A 22,853-nucleotide genomic window follows, 5' to 3' on the forward strand; every position below is an offset into this window, starting at 1 on the left:
GTTGTTGCCAAGATTGTTGTGTTATTCTTGGCAAGTAAACAGTAATATTCCCTCTTGCATTTCACAACCAAAATACAGTCGGGCCTCAGACATGCTGTGGAGATTGATATTTGATTGGTGTAATTGAAAGTGATTTTGATGTCCTGGCTTATGTGACAAATACCAGCTGGTAACATCTACCTTCCTGGAAAATGTTCAGATTAAATGCAGGACAATAGGATCTCATTACAGGTTTCAAATGTTCCAGTAGCAGTTTAATATTGACAAAAGTAAAGTCTATTGATTGAGATCAGGGTCAGTTACATGCAGTGAGATAGACACAAAAGAAGAAAAAACAGGTTATGCAGGTGAAATGAAACAAATAGAACCATTGTGCTCCTTTAGTGACACTTGATAAAAATCTTCAGAACATCTGGAGAAACTAAGAACAGGAATTAAATTGTTCGATTAGTCCAACTGCTGCATCCAAAATGTTAATTTGAAAAGATGCATCTAGAGAATGGAGGTGTGCTGGCTTGCAGTATAGCTCAGGAGCTCTCTTACGAGTGCTGTCATCTCAAGCCAGCACACCAGCCACAGTGACAAAATGAGGAACTGCCCCTCTCATATTAGGGACTAATCCAGTTAAACTTTGCTTGAAGCTAATATTTATAGACCTGTGCTTTGACGTGTCCCTGTCTCACCCTGCTGTTCCATTCTCATGGCCGGCGTCTGCGTTCTTCTCACTGAGAAATATCACCTCTCTTGAAAATGACAGGTGATCTTACACACTTAAAAAAAGGACAGTCATTCAATCACAGAGATGTATCTGCTTTACTCACTGAACAAAATGGCCCATGAAAAATTTTCTTTTTTCAAGTGCAGAAGTCCTCATTTGTCTCTCTCCAGCCAAGTTGATTTAAACTCTTTTATTGAAGTCTGCTGTGCTGGCTTTGGCTGGGATCGAGATAATTTTCTTGAGAATAGTTAGTATGGGGCTGTGTTTTGGATTAGTGCTGGAAATTGTTATCATTGTAGAGATGTTTTCCTTACTGCTGAGCAGGGCTTGCACTGGGTCAAGGCCTTTTCTGCTCCTCACACCATCCCCCAGCAATCAGGGGGAGGAGCTGGCAAGAGACACAGCCAGAACAGCTGATCCCGACTGACCACAGGGATATTCCAGACCATATGTCAGGCTCAGTATAAAAATCTGAGGAAGAAGGAGGAAGGGGTGGCATTTAGAGTGATGGTGTTTGTCCTCTCAAGTCACCATTAGGTGTGATGGAGCCCTCCTTTCCTGGAGATGGCTGAACACCTCCCTGCCCATGGGAAGTGTTGAATTGCTTTGCTTGTGTGCACAGTTTTTCCTTTCTTTGTTAAATTATCTATACCTCAACTCTTGAGTTCTCTCACTTCCATTCTGTGGATTCTCTCTCCCACCCCTTTAAGGGGGACTATGTGGCTGTGTGGCGCTTACTTGTCAGCTGAGGTTAAACCATGATGTCCATGTATTGGTGACATTGTAACTTACTATCTTGTAGACTATTGTTGAGTAAATCTACAAAGTAAAATCACAGTGAGTTCATATAAACTTAAATAAAACTTGTCTAAATGTAACCCTAGTGGTAAAAAAAATACCAGAGAATAAAATTGTAACAGCGATTAAAATTATATCAAGAATGCATAAATGTGCAACTGATGACAGCTGATGATTCAGTGTGGTTGCTGTCACTGTTGTATTCATCTCACAGGGGTTTTTTGTGACTGCTGCTACCTAACATATAGAAATATGCATCTACTGAAATACCACTGGGACTTACTTATTCTCATGCAGAAACTTTTCACTGAAAATGACAAAAGAGAGAACAAATTGTCATTGCTCTTCTTGGATAGGTCCTGAGAAACTCCTCAGATGTCCACTTAGAATCCTTATGACTTCTTTATTTTGTGTGTCAATTCATGTAAATAATTAATAATTACTTGATCTTCATTTAATTGTTTTTATTTAATTTTTTTTCCTTTTTTTTCCTATGAAGAGTAACCAATCTGGACATCTGTAGCCTTGCAATGAATTTGTCAACCAAGCTAAGCTACGCCATTTTCAGCTGTAGAAACATGTTGTCAAGCATTGGAACAGGCTGCCCGGGGAAGTGGTTGAGTCACCGTCCCTGGAGGTATTTAAAAGACATGTAGATGTGGCACTTAGGGACATGGTTTAGTGGTGGACTTGGCAGTGCTGGGTTAACAGTTGAACTCAATGATCTTTGAGGTCAGTTCGAATCTAAATGATTCTGTGATTCTATTTTTCATTTTTTCCTTTCCACATGCATTTACATGAGATTTTCAGATTGAATCCAAGCAAGAGTGATCTACCACAAAGATATACCAAAACTGGTTCTTCCTATAGTGATATTTGATGCCATTTGAGAAACACGCATTTAAAGGAGTTTTCTGTAGAAGATTACATAAATAGCAACAGGAGATAGAAATCAAGAAGATTCAAATCTAATTCCTGTTGACTCTAAATTATTTGAAGATTAGTTCCACTGTGAAATTTAACTGTCTCATTATGATGAAAATTAAATGAGTGCTTAAATGATGCTGTAAGACGTTCACAAAACACAACCTAATCTAGCAGGCTCTTAAAGTTCTTCAACATGCAAGTTCTGTGGCAGTGTACACAGAGTAAAATCATATCAAACTGCTTAAAGCCTGGTTTACAGCTGGACTCTGTCAAGATTAGGTAGCTATTCAAGACCATTCCCACTTGTGGGGCTTATATGACATGCTCAGATTGTATCTAGCCTCACCTAAGGGTCAAGCAAGGAGGAAGTGACAATTCTCCTTTCTATATCCAGAAAGGATATATGTATCTATGTCAGACATCCACCCAGATTATGGGAATGGCAACTCTGGAAGACTTGTAAAGGACTCAAAATCACATCCTTATCTTGCAGTAAGTCATTTGATTGGTAGGCCTAAAGTGCTCAGAGATGAGGGCTCTCATTTTGGCTGTGCTCCAGCTCCCTGCCATAATTTGCAGAGAAGAGTTATGATCCTAAGAAGTTCTCTGCAATTCATCATGCTGCTAGACAGCCACAGAATGAGGATTTTCAGCTTACAAGTTCACCCATGTCACCTGTCACACCATGACAGCCTGTGTTTTTGCTCTAGGAACATTCTGGTTTAGCGCATTCTAAATAAGAACGTAAATGATGTTTCCCTTTTCTGTGCAATGTTGCACCAAACCAGCTTTCAGTACAACAGCTCCTCCTGACTGCATTCAATTCAAGTATGGGGAGTTTTACTACTAGTCTGGACACATTTATGGTAAAAGGAAGTATGGTGATTTCTGAGCTTGCATAGTGGTAATAAGGATAAGAAATGCTAACCCAGGCTGAGATCAACAAACCTCTTTAAAACTAAATTGTTTAGATGCTGAGTGCTTGCCTCAGAAACAGCTTTTCACCACTCCAGAACACAGTGTTCCTTTTGGTCATGATCATAAGTAGCCTGGAGATTTAGAGCTAGCAAATCAGGAGTTGCATTTTTAAAACAAACCTATTGAAATTCAAAGGGCTGCCTCATAAGGGTTTGGCTTATAACATCAATGCATAAACATAGTAAGGATGATATACAAGTTCATTACAGGTGATTTTTTAGCATATGATGGAAAGAGTGGTCTTGGAAGAGCAGGGAAGCAAAGTTTTTAATAGATTTGTCCAAAGTGTCCCGCCTGATACTTGGGGAATAGTGGGAAGAACTGACCATTTTTTTTAATACAGTGTTTGATGTGTTTACACACAAACACACACAAAACCCAAATAGTTATAAAGGTGTTATTGGAAGACAAAAAGTTTTTGACTGTTGAATAAGAATTTTGAGTTAGTGACCAGGTGTAATATCAAGATTTTTGTTGGACTCATGTTTTATCAGTAACAATCATCTAAAGCAGAATGCAGTCCTTTTAGTGCAGCCAAGTAACTAAAGAAAAAAGTCCATCAGAGACTACTCTTAATACTGGTGAGGTGGTGCAAGACTTAACTTGAATTTTTCTTCCCTAAGAGAATTTTTTTTATTATTTTTACTGTATTTTTACTGTATGGCTCTTTTTATAGTATGGTTTTAGATATGAAAATAGTCTGGTAGATGAAGTGATTGCAAAAAACCATATTATAGAACAGTCCTAAATTGCATTTACAATGTAGCAAATGAGGTATGCAGCATTGCAGTGAAAGATATGCTAGAAATCACATATACTTTCATTATTTTGTTTTTTTTAATGCTTCTAATATTTATATTTTTTTTTGCCTCATGTACAAAATCTCATCACACAGCATTTTCACTTGTCAGAAAATTTCTGCGTTACAGGTTTTCTGCCAGAAAGGTGAGATTATAATTTAGATGATGTTCTTGATTTTTTTTTGTGGTTTTCTTTGTCCTACCCAGTTTCTGTTCTTGAATTCTAATTTCTGATAAAGTTATTTAGGTCTTCATGAAATGTCTACAACACAAGCCAAACTTATGTGGGGCACAAGCCATTTTTTGAATAAGGATATGAGTGTTGTGAATTCTTACTCTGCTTTAATGTTACTTGCTTTATCCTTGCAGGTTTAACATATTTGCTTCACAAAGAGAAAGCACATAGAAAGTTATCTTGCAGTGTCAGCTAAAACTACTTTCTTTGTTCTGTGTCTTGCTGTCTTTGTATTCAGATAAGCCTTATTAGATCAGAGACATTTAGTTTATGTGGATTAATAAAATTCAGGAGAAGAATTTTCCAGTGAATCTTGAAGGCAGAGTATGAATCCGGCTTACTTAGATGCAGAGAATGTTCTGAGAAGAAACATTACCTTATGTTGATGATAATCAGATTTACATTGTCCTCCAGCTTATTACAGGGTGAATCTCAGCATTTTGCAGTTAGTGTTCTACAAAAAGAATATTATAAAACTTGATTGTCTTGTTTTTACAAACAAAGCAATAAGAACACCCTAGTGTCTCAATGTTATCCAGAGAGATGTTGCTTTGTTGGTGGGATAAAAGGTTATTGGGCAGCCATGGCAATACAGACTAGAACAAGCCCAAACTCCACTACAAGATCTGCATATAAATTTTTGTGCATGGAGTTGCAGGAGGAATGTGAAGAACAAACAAAAATACAGAAAAAAAATGCCCCCTTCTCCATGGTAAACAACAATAAAATATATCTCTTAAGTCTACGCAGAATTTTTCTTTGCAATGATATTTGTTTTATTTTATAATTTGAGACAGCTAATTTAATTAATTGTAATTTGAATAAATTCTTATGCAGCAAAATAGGTAATTCTGTTTCCTATAAAATGCCAACAAAAATATACTTTGTGAAACACAGCCAGAACTGGGTTTCATGGAACGTAAATTGTCTTAGATATGTTCACAGGATGAGTGAGTGCAGAAAGCCACAGGTTGTTGTGGCTCCTTTCCCAGGAGGTCTTTTTCTTCAGATCAACTCCTCTTTGCTTGCCTCCAAACATTCACTTGTAAGACCTGACCCCAAAATTTAGGTAGGAATTTCTTGGTGACTAAGCAGTATCATGACAGACTGAAATTCAGATGCCTTTCAAATGCAAAGTGAAATACATCAGTGTCTTAGTTTAGGGCAAATTAGGGAGGAAAACTCTAAATGGGGATTTCCCCAGGGAAATGCCCCTCCTCACTTTCGGGAAAAGAAAGAAAGAAAAAAAAAATTCTTTGGAGAGAAGTGGAAAAAGCTGTTTATTTAACAGAAATTGGGTAATATTAAATAATAATAAAACCTCTTGCTGTTCGATGGGATGGCAAGTCTAGGAAGAAAAGTCCTTTTCATGTGGTGTAGCTCGGCTCGCTCAGTTTCTTATCAGTCCCTCCGGCACTGGAAAGTGCCGAGGCCCAGGCCCCGGTGGGCCACAGGCGTGAGCTCCCGGGGTTTGGCTGGGTGTTCAGTCTAGAGCAGGCTTGCACAGATCCACGAAAAAAGGGAAAAACAAAGGTCCAGGGAACTCCTCTGCCTCAGCTAGCTAAAACTAACTAAAAGCCAGAGAGAAGCTCTGTCCCGCTGTCTGTCCGTGCTGCAGACACCACAGTCCAGGAGCGAGATGTGTGGGAGTGATGTTTTCTTTAACACAAACTGCGGCTTCTTCTTCCCCCTCTCTTGCTCTCAGAGCCAGTCTTAAAGGTGCAGAACTTAATATATAACATAAACCAGACGATTGGGGATACCAGTATCATAAAGTCACCCCAGGACAATCAGAAAGAAGAATTTGGATCATTCTTCCACATTAGCAGGTCTGAACTAACAGGGAAAAACCAGGGACTAATGTAAGCAGCTGAAAGGAAATTTCTCTTTAATATCCATCATTAATCAAAAACCCATATGAAGAATATGCATAAAGAATGGAAAGAAGGAAAATAAGATGTTCAACAGACAGAAGACTGTCTCTCACAGAGCCAGCAGGAAAGCAGGGTACTTAATACTCTGTAGTGTTTATTCAACACTGTAATGAAGATAGCATACGGTTACTGGAACTTTTCCAGGTTTTAAGACTGAGAAATGCAACCAGCTAAGCAGAAAAACTGTATGCAATGCCGATTTCTTGTTTTGTTTTGTTTAAAATCTTCGCTGTTATGAATATCATTCACTCAAAACATGAAGAAATTAATGTTTACCCTTTTTGTGTCACCCAGAACCTGAAGCGAGTGGCTGAGACGTGGATGGATGAGTTTGCAGAGTACATTTACCAGCGACGGCCTGAGTACAGACATCTCTCAACTGGTGACATCTCTGCCCAGAAGGAGCTGCGCAAGCACCTTAAGTGTAAAGATTTCAAGTGGTTCATGGCTGCAGTGGCTTGGGATGTCCCCAAATATTACCCTCCTGTTGAGCCTCCACCTGCTGCCTGGGGGGAGGTAAGGAATAGATCAAATTTAAATGAATCTAACATTTTTGATTGAGGGAAATTAAAATTATTAACTCAGAGTAAACCTGATGGTAAGTAGTGTTATTAAGGAAGTTCACAGTGGTTGAAACAATCTCTGAACTATCCATTAAAATGAGAAACTGTCATGTCTTAGAACTATAACTGTTGGTTTTGTAACTCATTAAAACTTTGTGTGTACAGGGCATATGATGTATGCCAAATGAGGACAAGAGCGAGGAAAAAGGTATGTAGCACTCATTACTGCATGTCACAGAAGATTTTAGATTCAGAAAATCACCTTAGTAAAAAGGAGGTCTGAAGCCACTGCTTTGGGTTTTTTATATATCTACTGGCATATCTCCTTCTGTCCTTACAAGGACAATTGTGTGCAGATGGAGTTAGGTTTGCTCACGTGTGAAATGTGACAAGCAAGGCCTGGATACTTTCCTTTGAAAACGACTGATTTTGCTCAGCTGTTCACTACATGCTGTAGGTGCTGTCATCACTGAATACCGGTAGCAGACAAATACAATATCTTCATTGATGGATGAGGGAAGAGAGAAACCACGAAAGAGAAGCCAATATCTGAGCATCAACTCCAGAGCAGAGACTGAGAAAACAGCCAGCTGCAGATTTCGACCTGTGATCAAAGATGTTCTGCAGTCAGACCTTTCTGAAGAACAGAGCTGTAGCAAGCCTTGCTTTGACAGTTTTTGTGCGGAAGAAATGAGAACATAAAGAGTGCAGGGAGAGGAAATTACTTCCTTACTTGCACTGAAAAATTGCTGTGGCCTTTTGCCCCAAGAGCTGCAGCAGCTTCACTCCATGGAGAGGTCACAAGCAGAGGACTTTTTCCTCTCAGTTCATTAAGATATATAAAGAAGGCTTCACTCTTCCAGTGTATTGTGCTATTTTTTAAAAAACCATAGTCATATCTGTACTGTGAGTTCTAGCCTTCTCTGATTTTTTGGGAGATGTTCTTGGGGCTATAAGAAAATTAACTTATATATTTGAAACCAGAGGATGAAGTTGAAACTTTGACCAAGACATTTGGTAAGATCAGACACAAGTCTGTATATTCCCAGTGGTCAAGAGTGAACCATAGCCTTCTATACATAGGTACCTCTACTATTCTCCATAATTTCTTTATAGAAAGGCAAAATACCTCATAGTGAGCTTTTTAAAATAACTTTCTCTGGTACTAGCAGTCCTTAATTTTTCCTTATAGGCTATCAGTTACAGAGGTTCAAAAAAACTCCAATATATATGTCTTACTGTTTGCACTGCTTGGCAGTAATTAATTCCTTTGTTGTTTAAGTTTCTTCTTTTTGGTCCTGATACCCAAGGTTTATGAGATTAATGTGTACTGAGAGGTAAGGAATTTATCAGTAGAAGTCAGGCTGGATCAGATTGCTGTGATTTCTACTGTGATCTTCCTTCACCATCTTTCACATTAATATATGGGTGTCCTTGGAGGACTGGGACCAGGAGATGTGTAATTTCTCTGGCCAGCTGGACAATCCTTAACTCAGTCAAAAGGGTCTAAGAGGAGGAGCTTGTGATTCATTCTTTTCACAGCAATATTAATATAATCTCTGCATAAACCCAAGTATTTTTCAGCTTTTTTGTAAAGCAAAATCATATCAGTAGTGTGAAATCTGTGCCTTAAAAGCATTTGCTAAGTTCTTAGGAAGGACAGGAAGACCAAAGATTTTTTTTTTTGTCTAAAACATACTTTCTCTAAAATAACAGGAAGAGAACTTTCAGCCCTACTTCTCTTGTTTTTTTCTGAGACTGTCACATTCCTGTGCAGTTCTAATTAATTTGTTGGCACTTGAGAGGATCTTGAAAAACCTTGAAGGTCACACCTTGAAGGCTGTGAGAAGCTGAAAGAGGGAAGCAGACTGTAATGTTACTGCTTTGTAAGAATCATGCAGCTCTAGAAACCTTGCTGATTATACACACCAAAAGTCTGTGCCAACAGTGACAATCATTTAGTACCCTCTCTGCTTCAGTTTGGAAATACTTTACATCTGCTTGCCTATGCTAGTCTGACAAAGTAAACAATGAAGTACGCAGACAAGTTTGGCTCTAGTATTTTGATATCTAGCTAGGAAAAGCATGTGGTGTGAAAGCAGACATCTCATAAACAGACTCTGCTCAACTCCTCTTTTTTTGAAAACACATTTATTTAAAATCTGACTCATATTTCTTGAAAAAATGTGTTTATGATAGAAAAGAAGGACATTTGGAAAACACAAAGCAATATTTTTACTACACTTGTCACGGCCTTATCTCTTATGTGTGTATGTGCCTTTTGTCCTTGTACCTGGCAGGGTGTACATACCCTTGATAATCTGTTCTGCCTTGTAACATCTGAAATATGTGTCGTAGAGCATTGTAACAGCAAATCCAGACAGATTAAGGTTAGTGAGACTGTCAGTTCTGTGTTTGAGTGAGGTAACTGTACTCTTTTCCACCATGGAAAAGAGGAAAGTTTTCAATTAGGTTTTTTTCTTATTCTTTTGAATATACTGAAGTCTGGTACCAGTTGAAAACAGTAATACCCATCCTTTCTAAGACAGAATAATTTATTTGTAATATGTATTTGAAGTCCTACTACCTAAAACAATAGGTGTGAATTGGACACGAGGTGTTTTCTTAGGATGTACGCATGAATCTACAATCTGTGATCCAGCATGAATATATTGTGCAGGTATCACAGTTTCAAATATCTTTGAAAACACATTTTACAGTAAATAAATCATATAATATCAGACATTGTCATTTATTTTAGATTTCACTAGTTCTACAGTCAAGGTGGTGCAAAAAAAAGTTGTTTTACTCAGTCAAAAGTCAAAATTTAATCTTGGTTTCACTTGCTGTTACATGAACTTCAATAATTTAATGAGAAAGTGTCTCAGTCACTGCAGCAGGGCTATGCTGTAGAACCTGAGAGTACTCCTTTCTTAGCCCCACACTTACAGATTTTACAGAACTGTTTTACAGCACTGACATGAAAATGTCGCACATAAAGTCAAGTGGCACATTTGAAAAAAGATGAAAGCCTAAGGACTCACTAACTTCTCCTTTGGTTATTTTCCTTTTTTTAAAACGTGTCATCCTCATACCCTTAATGAGTCAATCTGAGCCCAGCAAGTGTTATACATCTGTTGTACAAAAGGGATATAACCCCACCCTGCACAGACCGAGTGCTGAACAGCTGGACTGTTCAAATTCTTTTATCAGGATCAATGTCACACTGAATAAGAGCCCCGTGTTTCTTCAGTGAGGTTCTTGGCAGTGCTTGACTTCTTTACCTTTGACTTTTTCTTTTTTATGGCTCACACAAAGGATAAATACTTCTAAAATTACTGTGTATCAGTTGACAGGAGAAGTGGCTCATTTTTCCATATTCGATCCATAGACATTGATAGCCCTAGGGTTATCTGAGAATGTCAGCAGTGCACTAAAAGTGTCTCTAAGTGCTGCTCAAACAAACAAAAAAAAAAAAGTAACATAAATGAATATTGCTAATGTCTTCTAAGAGTTAAGGCCATTTTCATATTTAAGACATTAAATCAGATGTAGGGAGAGTATTCTACAAACTGATTGCACAAGTTGCTTCTGTTGTTGCTGTATCCCTAGGGATTGTCCTAACGCCATCTCCACAGTCATTGTTCACAGATGACCATGTTGAACCTACAGCTGTCTTTAGATTGCTACACTTTCCCTCTTTCTGCTTTTGGCAGAGACAGCTTCATGTCATGATGGGCATGCAGGGCAGCTCCCAGAACACATGGGAGCTTGGCTCTCCTGCTCCACCTCACCCCTCCCTGTCTCCATGAAGGCTAAAGTGACAGCCTGGCTCCAGTGCAGGAGGGGCAAGGCTGCAGGAGCAAGGACATCAGCTACTACCACAACAGCAAGTCTTGCAGGAACTCATTTGCCCAGGAAAAGTTGTAGAGTTTTAGAACTATCAAAGAATATTGGTCAATATAACTGCTGGGCCCTAGGAAGCTGTATTCTCTATGCTTCTACACCTCATCTGCTCTCTGTAAGGACTACAGTGCCCATAGTGAGTTAGGATGGCATTTCAAGAACTAAGTACGTATAATGACTTACAGATAGTGTCCTGTGCTTCTGTCAGAATTTGTTTAATTCTGAAACAGCCTTTAATATCACCACTAACCATCCTTGTCAGTCCATACATCAAAGTCCTTGGAAGTGTGATTTTCCTGTATGCTTATCTGTGTGTACCAATGATGTCATTTAAGGCTGAGCAAAAATGTTTTGTATGTCCCTACCTGTATGGCTGATAAAATATGCCTCCTGTTCATCCTTGGTCTTACAGTTGCACAAATAGGAATGTTGGAAACATGTTAGGATCACTAGCTATTTGTTTTTTTAGTTGTAACTCATAACCTCAAAAATCCTAAATCCATTGTGCTGTGTGACTGAACACAAGGCAGTTCAAAAGCATATTCCTGTATAAATGAGAAGAAAAAAAAAAAAAAACCCTGTGCTTCTGCTTTCCTTCCTTTGTCCGTGGAAGCATCTTAGGGGATTTGCAGGCTGTGTGGTGCTGATGCTTGGCAGAATGTTCCCCGTGGCTCTGGCTCTGGCATGATGGCTCAGTTCAGTTTCTAGCAACTGCCAAGGCCACACAGAAGCGCTAGAGAACAAAAGCACAGACTTAACTGAAATGCCTTATTACAAAAAGAAAACAAAAAACTAACCATGACCCCTCTGCAGCTGAAAGGATGAAACGAAAAAAGGTTGAGCTAGCATGTAAGCTGCAAAAAAACACAGGAAAAGCTAACTCAAGCAAACCTTTCAGGAGCAAAGGGAAGAGGGGAGGAAATAAAGAATGTGAAACAGATTCCAGCAGTGAAAGAACTAACTGTAGCTTCAGCTTAAGCCTTTTCCAGAAATGGACTGAACACATTTTCTGCACAGTCCAAATGACAGAGACTGGGATGGAGCAATGCCATCAAGACAAAATTATGAAAGCCTTTTAATGCAATAAGAATAATTGGATGTGGAGTGTATTCACTGTCATTTCACAATTCTGAATCACATAAATATCCCCAATTATTAATGGCAATTGTTAGCAGTTCCATTTTAATTAATTTGCATGCTGTAAGAACTGAACTGATGTATCATTTAATTTTCTATTAGACCAGAAATCTTTATCTATACAATAGAAATATAAGTGCATTGAGAAATGATTGAACATTCTCCAAAAAAATTATACTTGGAGAAGGTATTTCACATGAAACTTTAAAAATATGACATTAAATTCTATTCGCTTCATTATTCTTTCCTGCCTCTTTTGCTGGTTGAAAATGAAGGTTGTTGAGAACTAATTACCTTTCATCTTTTTTACTGTGGGGCTGCCGAGTGCTGGATTTCTGTATCTGGTTGTGTGTATGAACAGCTAGTGTTTTACCTTATCTTTAGCAACTTTTATTGTATTGGAAAAAGAAAAACATATCCTAGGACTGGGCTGATCCAATTTTTTTTTTTTTTTTAAATGCTTCTCTGAGCTCTGGTGAAGGATCAAAGGTTCTGGAGGTAGTTGTTCAAACAGATGCTCCCCCATCTTTTTCCCAGTCTACGAATTTCTGAGCTAAGCAAATGCACCTCCTGAAACCTTTCCTGAGAGCGTCAGTTTTTACATTTTCTCACTACCTGTTGCTTTCCCATCTGTGTAAATCTTTCTTGATTATCGTTAATAGACTCGATTCCACACCTCCAGAATCAGAAAAGAGCAGAGTAGCTCTGGCATGTGTCTTGCATGCACAAGGATTTCCCTTCCTTGCAATGTTTTGTGCAATGCTGAGTTTTCCATCCTTAGGATGTGTGTGAGGTATGCAGTGGCAATGTGTACATTTGTCCAGCTTATTATGGCAACAGCAGAGACTTCTAAAGTATTTTTCAGGAAAAAGCACAAATGGCTACTCAATTGTTTCTCCATTCAGCATCTAGCTTTCTTTTAAAAAGGATCAAAGTAGCATCCAGAATGTCAAAAAATGCTTTCTATATAATATACATTTATAATTTGTGCATGTTTCCATGCACTTTGATTACTCAGTTTCTATTTACCTCATTCAGAGAGTAAGTTTTTTGAAGAAATCCTTTTCATTATGGGGGTGTCTAAAGGATTTTTAACTAGCCCAGCTAAGGTACTCAAGGAGAAATGTGCATGGATTTTAGAATCCATTAAGATTTTGCTCATTTTGGTGGCTGTTCAAAAATCTACTTTTCAACCTAAAGTTTCAAAGAAAATTTACATGGCAGCAGTAGTGCATAACTGGTATAATTGATAGTCACAGATTAATTATTACTCAATTGCTTCAGCCTCAAGAACAAGATTTTCCTTTTAAGAACAAGTTACACTGCAATGTTTGCAGCAGGCATGCAGGAGGAACCTCCATGGGTAAGCATAGGTTTCAGTACAGATTTATTAAGTACTTTTTAAAAGCCTAAGTTTCAGTGCAGATTTGTTAAGTACTTTTGAATTTTATGCACTTCAGGGAGTAATGTGTGACCTTATTTACAATGGTGTTATTGTGTCAAAGAAAGAGCATGGATTGGAACAGGGCATGCCTGAATTTTGAATGCATACTGACTGCTCCCATGCCTGGGAGGGACTCGTACAGAAATCAGTTCCTTCTAATACTGTTGATCTCTCTTGCTCTCACAGGATGGAAAAAGCAGTCAGACAAGTTTTGAACTTCTCAGACTCTTTTTCTCTTAGTTTTTTTGCATGAAGATATTTCATAAGACCTACTTTTCATTGTTAAGCAGAATATTTCAAGCTTTGCTTCTTCTGAAGCTGCTTCTAAAAAGAGTAGTTCATTCCAGGACATGGCTCTCTACCCTGTTAAAAGTAATTCTTACCAGTTTTACATAATTGATGGTCAGTCTCAAGTCCTTCAGAGCTAAACTCCAACCCCTTTACGTTGAAAGCTCAGTTCTGCAGCCCAGTTTAATGTGAAATGTTGCTGCTTGGTTTTGCAGATTCGAAACGTGGCAGCCAACCTCTGTGTGGACAGCAAACACGGAGCCACGGGGACTGAGCTGAGGCTGGACATCTGTGTGAAGGATGGCTCAGAAAGAACATGGTCACATGAACAGGTATTTTAATGGTGGAAAGAGAAAAATCAGGGTAACATTGTTGCTTCTCTTTCCCAGTTTTCAACATTTTCTGAGGGCTTATCCTTTTCTTAAGGTAAAACAGAGAGTAAAAATATTTTTTTAATTATTACTGACCTTAATGGCTTTTACAAAATACTCCTTAACATAACCTCAGAAATTCCAACAGCTACCTGGGCTGTCTTCATTTCCAAAAGGAATTGCAATGCCCAGACAGCTTTTTGAGGCCCCATTCTCCCCTCCTGTGTCATGAAAATATTTTGATTTTGGTTGAGTTACCTGAAAATATTATAACTATAGTGCCAGGCCTTTTAAAGCTCCAGTCATTGTCTATTTTTATTGTTTTATCTCAATAAGCAGTTATATTTTAAACAAATATGAAGCATAAATGAGATAAATGGGTAAAAGCAAGCAAAAAAGCATTTCCAAAGACAACAAGGAATCATAAAGACTCAAAAAAAGCTTTTATTTAGGTTGATTAGGTAGAAAACTATTATTTCTCAGGTGTATGGAGGAAAAGAACTAATTTTTACTCGTTGTGAGTGCCATAGGAAAAGGATCATGACTTACAGGCTGTGGGTCTTGCCAACGTGAGCAAGGAGAATCCAGATGAAAAGTACAACTCAGTCATTTATTAGCAAATTTAGGGAGCGAGTTTTTCACAGGAAAAGGTCCCAGATTAGTAAAAGATTCCTAATGCTGAGGAGAAGAATTGACCTGGCAGTCACACATGACACTTAGTAAAAACTTAAAAACTCAGGAGAGAGGAGTCCTGAGGGGTATTTGAAGCGCTGAAGTCAAAAAAACATATTCTGAGGATACTGAGAAATGCAGGAGAGTTGCAAGTGCATGAAACTGAGAAGCTGAAGGATTATCTCAATTTAGGTAAGTGCCAACATGGCAAAAAAAGGAAGTTGCTGAAAGAAGATGTCTTCAGACAGCTACCAAAGATACTGCATGGGGACAGGGTGCCAAGACTAGATAAATATAATTCTGTTTATGGCATACAGTAATTCAAGCAGTTAACTGAAGGAAGTTCTATGGTCCAGACTAGACCCATCATAGCGTTCTCTGGCTTTAAAATCTGCAGAGCTCCAAACCCTCCTCAAGAAGGGATGGGGGGAATGCTGAGGCTGGCAGATACAATAAAGGAGGGAAAAACAAGTTTGATGAAAAGGTGAGAGAAGAAAAAAATGTTAGCAGAGAAATGGGCAGCTTGAAGTATCCTTTGAAAGAGTAAAAGCTGGAACAAAGGGGAAATGATACGAAGGGAGAAGGGAGGAATCCATATTTCAGCGTACTCCAGGGTGCTGCAACGTTTGGGATCAGTCTGGATCTAAAGGTCTTACTCTGTGCTAAGAACACAAAGTGACTTCATTGGAATCAGTAGGTGAAGCTAACATGAAGGGAGTTCAACCAGCCAGCTCCTCAGATCCCAGAACCAGACCTGGGAAGCCTCGAGCATTTCGGTGCTCGACGCGTGCCCCAGGGAGACAACACGAATGGTCTCCGCCGCGCTGGTGGGGAGCAGCGCATACTCTCGCATTGCCGGAGAGCGTGGCGAACTTCCCGGGAGCGCCTCATTCATCCCTGCGGCTGCGGTGCGGCGCGGCGGGCGGCAGGGGGCGGAATGGGCCCGCCGCGGCACCGGCCGGCCGCCCGCGGGGCCTGCCGCCAGCCCCGGGAGCGCCCTCAGGGCCGGCCCCGCTCACGGCCACAGCCCCAGCCCCTCACGGCCACAGCCCCAGCCCCTCACGGCCACAGCCCCTCACGGCCAGCCCCGCTCACGGCCACAGCCCCTCACGGCCAGCGCCCTCGGGACCAGGCCCGCTCACGGCCAGCGCCGCTCACAGCCAGAGCCCCTCAGAGCCAGCCCTGCGCTGCTGTCACGCTCGTCTGTGGGGCGTCAAACCCCGGGCCAGACACACAGAACTCTTCTTCCTTCTTTATATCTCACGGAATTTGCTGCCTCCATGAGTTCTGCATACACTAGTAGAAACTGGCAGTATTAACGAAGGTATCAAGTATTCTGTTATCATATTTTGAATAGCATGGATTGATGCTGAGCTGAACTTGTAATGTCTGGTATAAATTTAGAGAGTTCAGTGGCAAGCTATAGGTTAATGTGACCAGTCCGACAGGCATCAGTGCCAGGCAGAGATGATTCTTTGTGCCACTTGATTCATGTCACGTTACCAGGGCAGGAATTAAAAGTTGACAGCCTCAGCCACCATGCGAGGGGCACAGCCCTTTAGCAGACCCCGGGAGAGGAAGACAACCTTCCACCTCAGGGCTGTGCAAGCCCCGCTGGGCAAGCAGCAGTCAAAAGCTTTATGGGGCGATTGCAGGCTTTCTGGTAAACAGGAGATGGGTAAGAAGTGAGGATGTGTTGCTGTGGTTTCTGGAAGCATTCCCAAAATTAAGAACCAGAGGGGAAGAAAAAGGACAGAGGATATGTAATAGCACTGCATCCTTCCATCTCTGTCTTCCCAAAGCTAGCTTTTTGCTTCAGGAGAAACTGAGGCTATGCTGGACAGATAACCAACAGCAAAGGAAAACAGCAGCTATCTCTTATCAAGTTCCCCAGCCTTGCCAGGGAATGGGTGAACAGGCACCATCTCTAACGTGGCTCAGCAAGTGCCCAGCTCTTTCTTCTCTACTTGGAGATATCGCTCAAGCCAGAGCCCAGCTGTGAAATGTATTATTTCATCTTTGGATGGGGGTACATGTTGTCCTCTCAAGTGTAATGGCACAGTCAAAGCACAGCGCCAGCTGACGGACCCCAGCCAGACAGCGAGTAATTGAGCGACGTTGCCAGGCTGGAAAGCATTAATGGCATCAAAAGGGCCTTTGTCCTATAGACAGTCCCAGGCCAATGGCTCTATCAGGCAATCATTCTTCAAGGCCCTGTGCCAATTATAAATGAAGCTGGAAAGCTGTATTTCCCAGTTACTGCATGACAGGGCTCGGCTACATGAAAAGGCAAAGCATGAGGGCTGAGGGGTTGCTTGATTGCAAATGCAGAGGATAAGGCAGTGTTTTACAGACTCTGGTATGAGAAAAGGTGAAGGAGGAGAATGAACATCCACTGAGCCAGGACAGAGTGTTTCTTGGGTCCAGCAGGAAACAGTGAACAGCAACCCTATGTGTTACAGGTGAAGAATCAGCCTGCTGTTTGTTAATAATGTGTCTGGGAATTTCGTGCAGCCTTGTTTCAAATCAAGAAGTAGTCAGAATGAATGAAGTACAAAAAGAATACAAAAAGGCTCAGCCATTTCTTGTAAAATCTGACATAGTTTGTTCCTAACAAAGGAACAATAAAATCCAAAGTGACAAGTGGTGGCAAAGCAGAGCATTATGTACTCTGGGCTCCAGCTGATAACATGTAGCATTGCTGGACATTATGCAGTAGAGAGATAATTTTTATGTTTGCCAGATTCAGTGTTAACTAGAGGAAAATTGCTGTTTAAAAGAGGAAAGTTTAGAATTACGAGATTGGATACACTGTACACCTTCATGCTGTGTCTGTAATTGCAAGATCTTAATACTAATTGGTTATATGGAGAAGTATAACCTTTTTTTTCTGTTTTTGTGGGATTTTTTTTCCTCTTCTGTCTTCTCTCTCTTAGTCCTAAAACTGACTTCCTGTCCCTAACAAAGTTGATTCTATAATAATATCACTAGGGAGAAGACATACTTGTTGATTTAAAAATAAAACAGTTTCTTAAAAACTGGAGGATAAAGAAGGAGGAAAAAGAATCTACGCTAGTCTAAACATTGAGATCTAGTGTTACACAGATCCTGGTTTTCAGTGGAAGGGAATAAAACCCCCCTACTGTTACTATGTCTTGACTTGCAAACAGGACACAGCCCTGGCAGTCTTCAGAAACCACAGAGGAGTGGAAAGAGCAAAGTCTGGATCAGTATGATCTGGTTTAAAGGCTGGCTTGAGCTCTTTCAGGTGTACCGATGCATTCAGTGGGGTAGTAGTTCTCAGGCCAAGGTCCAGAGAGCAGCAAGAATTGGTCCCTCAGCTCACCACTCATGCACAGAATGAGAAATTTGGCAAGCCACCCACTTGGAAATATGAGGATGGTCCTGAAATAGGATCTCTCTCTGCAATAGAGGCAATGAGAGTGAGAATATCACAGAAGCACTGTTCCACACCATTCCTCTAGGTATTTGTTATTCATCACTTTGAACTCTAGGTTTATTACGTGTCTGTAGAAAGGTAAAGGATAAGATGGAAAAAATGGCTTTTGTTGGCTTTTCATTAAAGGAAAATTGTCTCAGGCTTCTTTTTTCCTGAAGAAACAGCAGCATGGTTTCTTTCTGTACCAAATCTTACTCATGCCTTTGCTTGTGAAATGATAAGTTATTGTAGGGAGACCATGATAATGCTTCAAAGAAATGTGAATAAAAGTGGAAAAAAGACTTAACCTTTTGAAAAGCAGAAATTGCTTTAAAAATAAGGTTAAAGATGTCCACTGCAATTTACTGCAGATAAATGTAAAATGCACTCTGGGAGATGGAAGACATAACCAGGACACAGAGACAGATTAAGAAAACATTCCCTAGAAAACCTTTAATGCAGATATAAATAGGGAGTAACAGCAGCTAACAGAGAGAACAAGGGCTTACAATAAGACACAGAAAAAAAATGGAAAATATTCAGATATTTGTTTATATTTAGGACCTTCAAGCCAAGAGAGACAATAACACCTTTCAGATGCAGTATTAGAGGATGGTACAGTACTGAAGATACAGTATTTTTAAGAGGTGTTTCTTTTAGGAAGACCATGGAAAGAAGGTAACTATAGCAATGAAAAGGTTAAAACCTGGGAACCACTGCAGAATTGCTCAAGATCAGATCCACATGATATTTATTAAGCTTCAATTTATAGCTGATTCTATCAGGGAATGTACACAGTGGAGGAGCAGGGTGCTAGATAAGGGCCAAAAGGAAGCTGAGATGAGGTGTTGGAGACAGTCTCAATTCAGCGTGGGGAGCTGAACTCAGTATGGGGAGCTACTTCTCTGGACAACGAGCCTGCCTGCAGTTCCACTTGAACCATTTCAGCTGAACAGTTTCTACTAGCAAAGTTTGCTCATTTAAAGAGAGCTTCACTTTCTCAGTGTTACATTTCATTTTCTTTTTTTTTCTATGGCAAATCAAAAGTCATGCAGAAAGCAAAAGAATAGCACTCACTCAAAAAAAGAAAAGAAAAAAAAGAAAGAAAAGAACCTCTCAGCTCTTGACAGAACTTCTAGGTAATAATTTACAGCCTGCAACCTCTTTTCTGCAAGGATTGGTCCATGGAAAGGAAAATGCACTCCACATCTTTAAATTTGATGCTGTCAAACCTGTCACCTTCATCTGATGATTGAAAGACTGCAGTGTCACAGCATCATTTCAGACAGCTGGTGTCTAATTGAGAAGGATTCCTCTATTAACTGTGACCCTCCATGACTCCTCTCAGGCAGTGAGAAAAAGGTCTTTGACAAGCTGCTGTAGCTCACAGGTTTCACAGCAGAAAGATCATTTAGCATGTGTTGTTTGGGGAAAAAAGACAGTTGAGAGAGGCAATGATAACAGTGTCCCCTGTAAACAGAAGGAAACTGTTCATTATACATAGGAAAGAGGCTGTGATGGGAAGATCTCTCTGGGCAGCTTTTTTAGACCCAAAAAAGAGCTAAAGGAACATCACTGCTGGCAGCTTTCTGACTCCTAGGTAGCTGAAATCCTAGTACATACAGGTGCTGCTTTAACTGGGGTGACTAAAGGCTTTAATATGGCATGTCCCCTCTTCTCTCTGCAGTACTGTGTCACTGGAGACTTTTTCCTTCCCTGACATCAGGATTGTGCCTTCCTGGGGTATATTTCACATGGCCACTGATGCACTTTAATTAAGGCTGTTAGCATCACTGAATCATACACAAGGCAGGACCTTGTTCAACCAGCATGTGGGGTGTGCAGAAAGGGTATCCTGCATTAAGCTTTGTGTGTTATTTTAAATGTTTTTCATTAATAGTATATCATTGTACTGTCTGATTGTTTTCCCAGCTCTTCACCTTTGGTTGGAGAGAAGACATTCGCCCAGGGGAGCCACTACACACCAGGAAGTTCTGCTTCGATGCCATCTCACACAGTAGCCCTGTCACACTGTATGACTGTCACGGGATGAAGGGAAACCAGCACTGGAGCTATAGGAAGGTCAGAGTCACTGTGGGGCATCTCGGAGATTCAGACCATCTTGAGTCTATATTCAGTTTAGCACAGGCTTGTGCTTTCACATCAAAGAAATTGTGTTTCAAAATCCACCACATCCTATTCCAATTTAATTTTGTGGTAATCTCTCTAGAATATGTTCCCTTTGAGCATTCAGATATTTAGGTCAAGTTTAAATGAAAATGGATCCGATCCAGCTCAGAGGGGTGTCTGTGTTGGATCTGTTCCCTGAAAGGTGTTTTACCATTCTGGCGCTTCAAGATGCTTGTGTCATTTTAACAGAGGCACTGTTGGAAATATTTTCATCCAGTGTGACAGCAGCAAGACACTCTGTTCATGAGTTAAATGTACTTTACTACATTTTAAAGATTATAAGTGGCAGAAAAATCTCCCTTAAAAAACCAAAATAAACAAACAAACAAAAGGAACCAAACTAAAACAAAGGAAAAAAAAAAAACAAAAAACACCCAATATTAAAAGCACTGCTGTAAGCCCAAAGGAGGCAGGAGTTTATCAACTAAAGATAAGCAGCTTAGACACTACTTTGATCTGATGAATTTCAGCCCATTTTTATAAATCACTGGAAACAGGAAGTCAAGTGAGAGACTGTCAGAGCTTTGGTTATGATAAAAAGTCCTGGTAATGCTACTGATTTGTTGTCGTTGTTGTTAGGGTATTTTAATAGTTTATGAGCAAGTTGCCTTGATTAAAGATTTCACTAATAAGCCCTGTGTTCCATTCAGGATAAGGATTTCTCTGAAGCACTAAGGATTTCTCTCATACATGCTTCAGTCTTCGTTGACTGTTATGCCTTGCCCTTCACCTTATTGAAGCTGAGGCTAAAGTACCAGGAATTGGTCTTTGCCAGATAAACCTCAATACTGTTTTATAGTTTGAAAATATATATAGTAGAAAACTAATTCAGAGCCATTAAAAATAGGTTTGACATGATGCTTTTTTCTGAGTGCCTATTTATTAGTTTGTGCCTTTTTACCTTATTTATATTGCAAATCAAGGTCCACCGTCAGATTTTCCAGAAATGTAATCCCTTTGAAGCTGAGGGATTGTAACTTACTTGTAAGAAAGTTAGAATGTATGGGGAAGATATTTGGAGGATATAAATTGTGGTGGTTGTATTGCTGCCTATCTGACTTTATAATGCTGTAATAATCTCTTCTGCTTCAAAACCCTTCATATTTATCTTTTTGCCTACCCAAGCTGCAAATCAAAAAGTGCTCATACCTTTAGCATTTCATTGTTCCTTAATATAGCTGGTTCATAAGACAAAATGTAGGTCTGGAGCTACCATCTGTAAGGCTCACCACCTTTGATGAGGACAGAATATAGCAGGTACCTAGAAAAAAAATGACATTTGGAAAAAATACATGGTGTAAGTTTTATTGAATTCTCTGCACAGCTTCATTTTTAATTTCCAGAAGGCTGACAGGGCTCGTATAAAAATTCTTAATGCAAGACAGGCATTTCCATCTCAGCAAGAAACACCACAAAGTTTTGTTTTGATGGAAGTACTGACACATTCCTAACTGTAATCCCAACCTGACAGCAAACTGGTCAATTTGCATAAACCTTCAAGTTAAGAAACTGCATTGGAACAATAGAGCTATATATACATGATTTTCTTTACGTTTAGTTTTAGGTTGCTACATAGTAAGTATTTTTCAATGTTTCCAGTAGTGTTTCCTCAGATAAAGGGCAGATTTATATTAGAGATTTCTGGTAGTACAGCTGTACCTCCAAAAACCTTATATGTGATATAATCCTTTTCCAGTTTTGAAAGCATCTTGGCAATAGATCTTTTATTGTTTTTTTTTTTGTTTTTCCATACAAAACAAAAAACTGTACTGGATCTGTATGGGAGCCCTTTACCTAGGGAATGGTATGCTACTGAACCTGCACCCTAAATAAATAAGAATAATAATGTGGTTAAGAAGAAAGCGTTCCCTTTTAAAAAACAAAGAGTAGGTCAGCCACTGTCTTCTGTTCTCTGCACCATGTACAGACACTGTAGCTTCCTAATGGTCATGTATCCATCCTGCCACAAATTCTTCTCATGCTTTAGCAGAAATGACCTTGCTTGTCAATGTGTGATAAGATACATATTATGAAGCATTTCTTACCATGCTGCCATATTATTTCTATAAAACTAGAAGAGAAGAGGTTTTCATTCATTTAAAGATGAGTCTCTTCTCATGATCATTTGCATCCTTGAGCCACTGATAGAAAGTTACAATTATGAAGTGATTACAAACTGCTGCAAATGCAATTTGAAGCCAAGCTCTATTTTGAGATTCCATACTCTGATATCATAGAAATCCTAACAACCTGGATTTGAATCCTGGTGAATAAAAACAGCTTAAATATTTTAGTGGCAAGTAGAATACATTAATATTTTACTTTGGGTAAGGAGTGCTCTTCTGGAAAAAATTTTCAGCCTATCCCCATTACATGCACTTTGCTTCTCATTGCAGTGCAGTCTCAGAGCGTGCAAACCACATTCTTTTCAGATGAATTAAGCCAAAACTACC

At 39.6% G+C, this 22,853-nt stretch overlaps 1 protein-coding gene across 1 annotated transcript in view; it reads left to right on the forward strand.

The window, feature by feature from the left end:
• The window catches only part of GALNTL6 (polypeptide N-acetylgalactosaminyltransferase like 6), a 423,774-nt gene that overhangs the window by 397,046 nt on the left and 3,875 nt on the right, over positions 1 to 22,853 (forward strand). The window contains exons 9-11 of the mRNA XM_058838265.1: positions 6,685 to 6,906; positions 13,944 to 14,060; positions 20,143 to 20,292. Of these exons, the coding sequence (XP_058694248.1) occupies positions 6,685 to 6,906; positions 13,944 to 14,060; positions 20,143 to 20,292 (489 nt within the window). The remainder of the gene's footprint in view (positions 1 to 6,684; positions 6,907 to 13,943; positions 14,061 to 20,142; positions 20,293 to 22,853) is intronic.

Source organism: Poecile atricapillus, chromosome 4 (genome assembly GCF_030490865.1).
Source record: "Poecile atricapillus isolate bPoeAtr1 chromosome 4, bPoeAtr1.hap1, whole genome shotgun sequence".
Taxonomy (NCBI): domain Eukaryota; kingdom Metazoa; phylum Chordata; class Aves; order Passeriformes; family Paridae; genus Poecile; species Poecile atricapillus.